The sequence below is a fragment of the Brassica napus genome, chromosome C3 (assembly GCF_020379485.1).
Source record: "Brassica napus cultivar Da-Ae chromosome C3, Da-Ae, whole genome shotgun sequence".
Lineage (NCBI taxonomy): Eukaryota > Viridiplantae > Streptophyta > Magnoliopsida > Brassicales > Brassicaceae > Brassica > Brassica napus.
The window spans coordinates 17185344-17195359 of NC_063446.1; the positions used below are offsets into that span (position 1 = coordinate 17185344).

The following is a 10016-nucleotide window of genomic DNA, read 5'->3' on the forward strand; positions in this document are numbered from 1 at the left end:
ATATAGAAGGTTGGTGAGAACGTTATAGATGTTTGTATGTATTGTTGGTTAAAATGGTCGTAATGTAGTTGTCAAGTCGTTGTAAATTTTATGTAGTAAATTCGTTGTAACATTCCCACCTACCAAATTCGAAATTTCCCTATAAATATGCTCTCCTCTTTCATTCTAAAGATGCATAGAAAACACACAAAAAAAAAGAATTAAAAAAATGTCTCATGGGGCAATATCTATAAGCTCCGGAGTTGGATGTATGCACATAAAGATTCCGCGGGAATAATGACAATTCTCAATGGGGCAGAGATATTCATGTACCAGGCCGGAAACACACCTCTCACGCTAGAAACAGTTAAAATGTTATGTCTCTGTCGTAAGTATAAGTATACCAAGTTTCCTCATAGTGAAATTGTTTGGAAACATTTAGTAAATAGAGGATTTAACCCACATTACTACATTTGGTTTTACCATGGAAATGGTGATAATAGGAATGAAGCTAGTAGTAGTACTCACTTTGAAGATGTTCGGGAAGAATCAAGTCATATGCATTATGAAAGTAGTTACCCTCAGAAAGATCAGGTGGTAGATCATGATAGGATGCATGATATGGTTACATATGCATTTCGTGAAATAACTTCAGTAGTTGCTGCAAAAGTAGAAAATGTAGAGATGTATAAATTCTATACAGGTTGATTATGATGATTCATTCTATCATCCGTGGTTTCACGAATTGATACAAGGTCTGGTATCTAAGGTCACCACAACACTTATGTATTTCACACGAGGTTACACTTTTCACACTTACGAGTATGAAAGTCATCGAGCAACGGTGAAGTATGGAATATGTGTGAAAGGTGAAACATATTTCTATGGAATCTTACAAGAGATCATCGAAGTGAAATTCCCCGGTTTAGTGAAGATGAAATGCGTCCTTTTCAAATTTGACTGGTTCGACCCCACAGTCAATAGAGGTGTTCGGTATAGCAAGTTTGGAGTTGTGGAAATCAATGCTGCACGGAGGTACAAAAAATTTGAACCCTACATATTGGCATCTCAAGCAGATCAAGTTTGTAGTCTTCCATATCCGAGGATCAGACAATCTGGAACATCTTGATTAGCCGCTATAAAAGTTATACCTCGGAGCCGAGTAGTCAATGATGAACAACTGCCTCTTCAAGAAGATCCGGTAAATTAAGTGGAAGTACCTGAACAACCTACAGATGAAATCTTACTTGTTGATCCGGAAAATCAAGGATATGAAGATCTTCCAGACGATATAACAGACGAAGGCAACAAAGAAGAATTTGAAGAAAGTGATGGTCCTAGTGATGACCCGAGTGATGGTTATGATGACGAGTGAATTTCATTATGTCATATTTATCAATTATGTAACAACTTTATGTTTCATTATATTGTTAGTTTCATTTTTTTCATTATCTTTTTAATTATACAACAAATCAATTTAAAAATAAAAGTTCATGTGAAAACAAATTATTGGATGTTTGGAGAGAATATGCAAGATAAATAATTTATATATAAAAATGACATAAGAAGATGTAAAAATCAATTTCAAATGACTTTAGACATTGATTTTGGTTGTTAATGGTGATTGGCAAGATTTTGAAAACCGGACCGGACAATGAACCGGTAAAATATATGAGTAAAATATATGAGTCACGGTTCAACCTGATCTAACCGGTTTAACCAGGTTTCAGTATTAGTAGGTTGTACAGTATATATGCATCTCTATATAATATCATCACCATAATATATCTATATATATACACGCATATTTACTTTCTATTTTGTTGATATTGTATTAAACTAACCGGTGACCAAGGGAATGAGGATGAACACTATGTTCCGTAACATTCCTTAAACTTTTTACCATTCACGAGGAATATGTTTTTCTTTTCATTCCTGTTCATTCCTTTATTTGTAGAGAATTATAGAACAAATCAATTCCTCATTAATTTTGATAAGGAATCTTCATTCCTCATCATTCCTAAAATTTTATTCCGACTCATTTCTTTCCTATCCGTTCCAATTGTTCCTACGATGGTTATCGGTCGCACCTTTAATATAATGATCCATTGACTTTTTTATCTATCATAAATGCTGTCCACTTTTTAATTTTCAAATATATTTTTCTATTTCCACCTATCCATATTTCTTTATCTTCTTCTCCATCTCTACGTGAGTTCAAGTGTCTGTAAAAAAAATCATCTATATTTTTTTTGTTTTCATGGACATAAATAGTCTTTTATGCATTCGTTATATCAAATCTACTAACACATATAGCTAAATTAAAGCAAACTAACAGAATATATATCTTCAATTTACAAATCAATGAAAAACAAGGGTCCAACTATATTTAATTTTTTTAACCGGGCTTTTTAATAAAACCGGGTCACCGGTTCTCACAGGTTTTGTGTGCGGTTTTACCGGTTCAACTCAAATCAGATTTTTGAACTAACCTGGACTCGGCTAAATGAAGGAGTCACGGTAGGACTGGTCCGACCGGCCGGTGCGGTTTTCAAAACTTTGGTGATCGGTGTACTGATGACAATGATAATTTCTTAAATAACAGATGAAATGGAGATGTTTGAGTAAAAATCACCGATTTTAAAAATAAAAATTATATTTTCGTGAATTATTTGAACAATTAGGGTGTATATGGTAATTATTGTTATGTTTTTTTTCAATTTAAATTTAATAATATATTAATGTATAATTGATTAATTGTATTCAAATTTATCTAATTATTTAGAAATAGATGTTAGACAGAATTTTTATAATATTTTGTTTTTGAAAAGAAAATATATTTATAAATAGTTAAAAATATATTTATACTATTATTTGAAAAGTGAATTTGCTTACTTATCATCTTTCCATAATTTTAGATAAACCATTAATTTAATTAATATTCTTATTTAAAAATTTATTTTAATATATATATATATATTATTTGAAAAGTGAATTTACTTACTTGTCATCTTCTCCATAATTTTAGATAAACCATTAATTTAATTAATATTATTATTTAAAATTTTATTTTAATATATATACTAGGTGTTTAGCCCGCATATGCGGGCTAAATAGTTATTAGTTTATAATTTATTAATTCAAAAACCAGTATGATAATATATGAACATTCATCAATATATATATATATATTTATTTATTATTGTATTAAATTTTAAAAACACTTACATATTAAAAATATTTTATAAATATCCTGATTCGAATGTTTTTTCTCAATTAATTTTAATTATAGTTTTTTACATCTTAATTTTTAAATTATTATTCCAGATAACAACACAATATATAATAATTATCTTATTTTAAAAAATATTTTTTTATTTTGAAAATTTCATTATATTAATATATAATAAATTATCTGTTATGACTTATAAATCTAATATGATTTATATAAAATTCGTTTTTAATTAATTATATATTGACTTATTTACAAAAAATTATTTTTCATTAATATATAACTACTCATCTTTGTTTTTTAAACTTAATAAAAGAAGGAATAAAAAATGATGTTTGTGATAACATATTGAAAATAGAAACTGTAACAACATGTTTATCTTGATAATATAAGTTCATAAAATAAACCATTAATATATGTATAACATTATTACATAAACGGGAGCATTGAGATATACACTAATTATATATTTTTTATAATATGTTTCAGTTTTCTGGATAATTTTTATTTTTATTGTAAATATTTTATGATTAAATAATGTTTAAGCTAATTATTCATTAAGGGTACAAGGATTTTAATCGCTCTAACTTTTAACGTGAGAGTTAGAATGCGAAAAATCACTTTGTAAATAATAATGTAGATAAAATAGGTTACAATAAATATCAATTATACTTATGTATTAGCATTCACATATTTTTTATAATATAAGATAGATTACGATAAATATCACTTACATATTATATTTATACTATTATTTAAATTTAATACAAAAAAAATTACTCAAAAATATAGATAATCTTGATTTATTGTATAGATTATATCCTAACACTTACTAATACTTAAATTAAGATAATAATATTATCCAGATTAATGAACTAATGACTCAGCTAAAAATTACTAAAACATGATAATTAAGTAAAATTCTCTAAAACTATAGAGATGATGACAATTAAGCAAATTCAATTCTCAAATAATAGTATATATATATATATCAAGATATTTAAGATAATTAATTTGAGAAGTAAATTTGCTTACTTGTCATCCTCTCCATAATTTTAGGATAAATCATTAATTTAATTAATATTATTATTTAAATGTTATTTTAATATATACATATATATATATATGTATATATGTATATATATCAAGATATTTAGGATAATTAATAAACATTAACCTATTCAATCGATATATATATATACTATTATTAGAAAAATATTTTAATATATATATATATATATATATATATATATAATTATTATAATAGCTAGGATATTTAATTAATAAAAGATACAAACAGTTGATATTAACAATATCTACTTGTAATATGATAATTACGTTTATCTTATATTTAGTTTATGATTTTAATGATTAATATTATAGCCCATTTGTTTTCTGATTCTTATTAGAAATATTATCCAAATAATTATTACAATACTAAAATTAAGATTAAAGGTAAAGCATCATTGAAAATATGTCGCTAAATATAAATTATATAATTATGTTAAATATTATATATATATATATATATATAATAGTAAACAATCATATTCCTAACCTCAAATAAATTAATTTGTATTTGTATGACGAACATCAAAATCACAAAGTGCTAATAATGAATTTATCCATAAAATCACAAATGTTATCAAAATAATATATCTATAACCAAAATAGTAAATATTATATAAACTACAAAATGAAAATTAACTTAAAGAAAAATATATAGAAGCATGAAAAACTAGGATTAAAACATTAAATAACACTAAAATTTTGACAAACAATAAACATAATATAACTATAAGGGTAATTCTCTCAAATAGCAGTTTTTAAGTTTTTGTCACAAAAATAGCAATCAAAAAAGAAAATGACCAAAATAACCCCTTTTTATTTTGCAAATTTTAATATTTAATTTTTGTTTTTTAAATTTGAAACCATATCCCCAAAACTTCACCCCTTAACTCTAAACCTTAAGTCTAGATTAGTTAATCCTAGGATAAAAATACATTTTTACCCTTTAATAAAACTTATTTTAGTCATTTTCTTCATTGAATGCTATTTTTGTGACAAAAACTAAAAAAAAAGTTATCTTAAAGAATTTCTCTAACTATAGTTTATGAGGATACATATATAATATTTTGTAATTCATTATTTTTATGTTATTGTCTCATTGATTAATAAAATTTAAATTATAGAGAATATGTAATGTTTATTGGCTATTATTATTTTGTTGATGTTTTATGTGTTGTGATTGTTTATAACCTCAATGTCACTAGATTTTTTTTTTTTCAGTTCACAAATACAATAAGTATATGTATAAGAATGTTTTAAATTTCTAATTTGATTATTACTATAAAAAAAAGAGTTTGATTCAACATTTGAATATTGAAGTTTTATAATTTATAATATTAATTTAAAATTTGTATCTAATTTAATAACTTAACTTTTTGATGATGATTAAATTAAACTATCCATAAATTATGACCAAATCTGGGTAAAATCAAAGACATCTCCTACGACTACAACAGAGGCATAGAAGAGTACATGGAAGTATGTTTTTTTGTTCACTCTTCCTTTAATCTTTTAAAGCTCAGGCTCGACTGAAAAGAGAATCAGAGACCAGAGAGTTCGACTTCTTGAGTGGAAGGTCGATAAGCTACGAAGGTGCTATCAGTTGAAAAGGAGCCTGGATTGAAACATGTTGTTCCCCCAAACTTGCAAACCTTTTGCTCACTCTTGTCGCCTAATATTATCTGTTTCAAAAAAAACAACAATCCTTTGGTTCGCTCTTCCAAACTAGGCGGAACAGAAACTATAACGGAGAAGAGGATTTAAGAGTATACCGTATGAGGAGTTGGGTATAGTCGAAGAGAGTGATCGTAGTTCCAAATGATAGGTTGCACCATGAGAGGTAGAGGACATAGGTGGCTCTGGTGAGTTATTGTGTAGACAAGCTGAACCAACACATTTCACAAAGTTTCAGATTATTCCCGGAAAACATTTAGAAGCATAAGTTGTAAGATAATGGAGGAGCGAGATGTGATTACGTGCTGAAATGGGTCATCAGTTTCTTCAGCAGAAGGGGGTATTAAGCATGAACGGCGCATCTGGTACAGAAGGTCTTTCCGGAAGAACACAATCTCCTGGTTGTAGAACTTTACTCTGCATTTAACAAAGATTAAAAAAACTTATGTGTTCTGTCCATCCCAATAAATCAAATGTTTCCTCATAATTCAGAATGATCAACAACAATAGAGTGTATATAGAACTTACCTGCATGGATTGCTTGAAAATATCGCATTGGGAATAACATCTCGAAGCTCTTCCGTTAAAGAGTTTGGTAAACCGCATCTTGGCAAGACTGTTGAGGGACCTGTCAGATATAATGAGTTCTTATTAGTCATGTCTCTTCCTCATGGACCCTATCTTTATTTAGATAGTGATGGAGATGCTAGTACCTGCGTCATCAGGACCTGGAATGAATAAAAACCGACTACTTTCTTTTAGCCGTGGATGGTTTCCAATCATTCTCCCAAGTTTACCAAACTGCTTCCTGAAAATTAAATGGATACATGTCATCAAGAATATATAAGAACATATATCTCGATAACAACTGAGAAGAATGTAACCACAATGAACCCCCTTACCTAAGGCGTGGATAAGAACCAAAGGATAAATTGCATGGGTGAGAGGAAAAGTTTCCCATGAAAACAAACAGGGAAGGCACAACCTCCACACTTTCAAAACCATCAAGAACCTTTTCCAGCTTCCCGAGAACCTTCTCTACGGACAACACATTTTGGCGTTCAAGCAATGCTCTTTAATCGCAAAAGGGAGGCATTATTATTAGAAAATGCTAAAAGCACAGTAGATGGTACACAGACATACCTCTTCGTCATCCAGCCATATGTCAGACAATATGACAAATGTTTCATTTACTGCTTGTCTTTCTAGGTCTGCAAGTCTAATCTGTGATCGGAAACAAAAGAACATATTCACTATCAAATGGGAATTTACAGCTTTATCAATCCAAAAGTACAAACAAGGACTCATGGCATACCCTGTCTTCTTTAGTTAGCATGCCATTTCCGAAGAAGTCGTACCCAGAATGTGTGTTTAGTGTTTTATCCCTGTCTTCTAAAGGAGGAAATCCGCATGTAATAACCTATACCCAAAACATGGGGGAAAAGGTCTTAAAAGAGGAGAGGAGCCACACACACGACTCAGTTTTACATTCCCACCAATATAACTAACATTTTGATGTCACAATGAACATTTTACCTGAAAGATACCATTCTGCATTTCACCTTCTGCCAAAATGATAGTATTCTCAGTGAAAAAGCCTGTGGTTATCTTGTGCTGACTGTCAAAGAAAAGTACTCAAACTGCAATTGCTATGACTTAATAAATGTAATTATATGATATTATCAACTTTTCTATAAAAAAAAGGATATTGCATTGGACAAATCAATCTCAACAGAAGCAGAAAGGTCTTCTAAATAGAAATGCCCATCTTCCAACTGTGATATCACACCCATCACCCATTTCCTTCCGATTTGAACCACTAGAGACTGTATTGGAGATATCTGCTCAGAAAGAACATGACATTAACACAAGAACACCAAAAGAAACACACATATTATTATTATTTTTTAAAAAACCAACCTCAGAGTTGTCAAACTGAGACTTCTCAGCATCAAAAGCTGGCATAGAAAAAAGCTCAGCGCGAGAAACTCTCTGCAACAGCAACATGAATCGTTCCCTGTAAACTTGTGTCTTGGAAGAAGCCTCACCGTGAACAGGCAGACTACTCGTGTGCCTGTAATCAAAGCTAGTACTTGATCTTTAGAAACTCAACTAACTTTTTACAAAGTAGAAGGGTGGGGGGGGGGCTTACTCGATGAACTGCTTCTTAACAGAATCATATCGATACTTTGGGACGAGAAAGGCGTCGATGAAAGCCAAGGAAGAAGCATTGGAGGTAGGTTCCTCCGCGGCATCATTAGCTCCTAACAAGAGATTAATCACTCCTTGAACTGATTCCGCATCCACTACTGAGGAATTAACTGCACAAATCCCAAATTAGTATATGAGTATCGAATCGAATCAATAGAAGTAATCTGAGGAGGGGCATACATACGATTTTCCATCTGGAGGTGGTCGAGAAGAAGATCGATGGCTTCTCCTTCATCGTCGCCGGGGAATTGGTCGGCGAAGGCGAGAATGCTGTTGAGAGCGTCGATCTTGAGGCTGTAACCTCTGGTTTTGAATTTCTTCTGTATCTTCTTCCTCATACTCATCTTCTTCTTCGGATCAAGCTTCTCTTTTTCTGAATCTCACAAACCTTTTTGTTTTGGTTTGGTTTGGTTTGGGCGGGATCTCCTGAAATCGGCGGGAAATGAAAGCCCTAATCGGTGCAAATGAAACCCTTTGCTTTTTCTTTTTTCCTTTTTTTGCTAAATATAAATTATTAACATTATTGCCCCTTCCAGCGACAAATCAATGGATCTAAACCGGATGGTTTATGTTAAAGATGATGATTTGGGCGACGAGGCTGATCCGTCTGACATTCTTTATCATGAACGCCTTGGATCCGATTGGTGATGAATTTCGTTTTAAGCTTTGGCTTTAAAAATATGGCTATAGAGAATTTAACTTTAAAAATTGTGACTGTTATTTTAAAAAGTTTAAAAGCTTGATTGACATCAAAATTTTTAGAACCGTACAAAACTGAAAAAAAAAAACAAAAATTAAGCTGAATTTCATAAATAACCGAGCATATATTTTTGAAACTGAAAAATAGTAACCGATTGTTGATAAGAAAATCAAATGGAATTGTTGTGCCTATTGGTTTTGTGTGTTTGATGAAATGAGTTTTCTTCTTGTATTTATACTCAAAAAATACTTTTAAAATAGTAATTAATTTAATTTTTTATTTTTGTTTTGAATCTTTCGTAAATGTTTCCAATTACTTTTATGATAGTTTCTATGTTTTAACAAACTAATGTCTAATAATAGTAAGTTATGGCTTTTTCTTCATGTTAAAAACCTAACTAATTAATGATAATTTTTTTATTAATTATTATACTTTTTGTTTTCTTTATTTTGGTCAAAAATGAACAAAATACAAATAAAAAAAGTCTCCCACGTTTTTTTTGTAAAAAAAATAAAAAAAAGGCTTTAAAACTTTAAAAGCGACCGTTGAAAATAGTGAAAAAAAATAGTTTTTTTAAAGTAGGTTTTCAAGGCTTTACAGATTTCTAAAACCTAAAAGAATTGATTGGCAATTTTTTGGCTTTTAAAGTTTTACACGATCACAAAGCCTCAGCAGCCCTGACAACAATGACATTATCCTCTTTTCCAATTTCGTTATTATTTAACACATGTCAATTTTATAGTTTTGTCTTTTCATATGAGTTGGATTGATCTTGTCTGACTTGCTCTCCATAAAAACAGGCCACTCTTTTTTGCCCTGTAACATAAGTCACAATTGATAATCACAAATTTCTCTTTTTAACTATTTCCTCCTTTTCTTGTGACTCTCTCTATTAAAAGACAAAAACAAATAAATATATATTTAATATTTTTAGACATAATACATTATCAGCACGAGCTTTGTTAAATTAGATTTAGTTTATGTTTTCCGATATATTTTATTTTTTATTATTTCAGAGTGATAGCCTCTGTTTATTTTTTGAAAAGATAGGTATTATTTTCTCCGACTTATTGTTATGGTAGGTTATGCCTTCACGATCAGAGAATCACGTGGTTGGCTTTGTATCCATGAATATAAAATGGTCAAAAATGG

At 29.7% G+C, this 10016-nt stretch overlaps 1 protein-coding gene across 2 annotated transcripts; it reads right to left on the reverse strand.

The window, feature by feature from the left end:
• Nucleotides 1–5561: 5561 nt before the first annotated feature.
• LOC106397748 (DNA polymerase epsilon subunit B-like) lies at nucleotides 5562–8840 on the reverse strand. Of its 2 annotated transcripts, none has more exons than XM_022702803.2 (13): nucleotides 8345–8840; nucleotides 8106–8274; nucleotides 7874–8027; nucleotides 7663–7794; nucleotides 7490–7564; nucleotides 7269–7373; nucleotides 7097–7177; nucleotides 6856–6986; nucleotides 6667–6761; nucleotides 6482–6581; nucleotides 6256–6370; nucleotides 6052–6162; nucleotides 5562–5961 (listed from the first exon to the last, which is right to left on the reverse strand). In XM_022702803.2, the coding sequence occupies exons 1-13, from the start codon at nucleotides 8397–8399 to the stop codon at nucleotides 5821–5823; spliced, it is 1464 nt and encodes a 487-aa protein (XP_022558524.1). In that variant the 5' UTR covers nucleotides 8400–8840; the 3' UTR covers nucleotides 5562–5820. The 2 variants fall into 2 exon arrangements, with proteins under 2 accessions (XP_022558524.1, XP_013693824.1); XM_013838370.3 differs by having other exon boundaries at nucleotides 8349–8838.
• Between the last annotated feature and the right edge of the window lie 1176 nt (nucleotides 8841–10016).

Coding starts and splice junctions, on each gene's coding strand:
- LOC106397748 (XM_013838370.3), bottom strand. CDS start 8,508: ATGAGTATGAGGAAGAAGATACAGAAGAAATTCAAAACCAGAGGTTAC. Junction 7,565..7,662: donor AGATTGATTTGTCCAATGCA/ATATCCTTTTTT, acceptor GACAGTCAGCAC/AAGATAACCACAGGCTTTTT. Junction 6,762..6,855: donor GGTTCTTATCCACGCCTTAG/GTAAGGGGGTTC, acceptor TTTAATTTTCAG/GAAGCAGTTTGGTAAACTTG.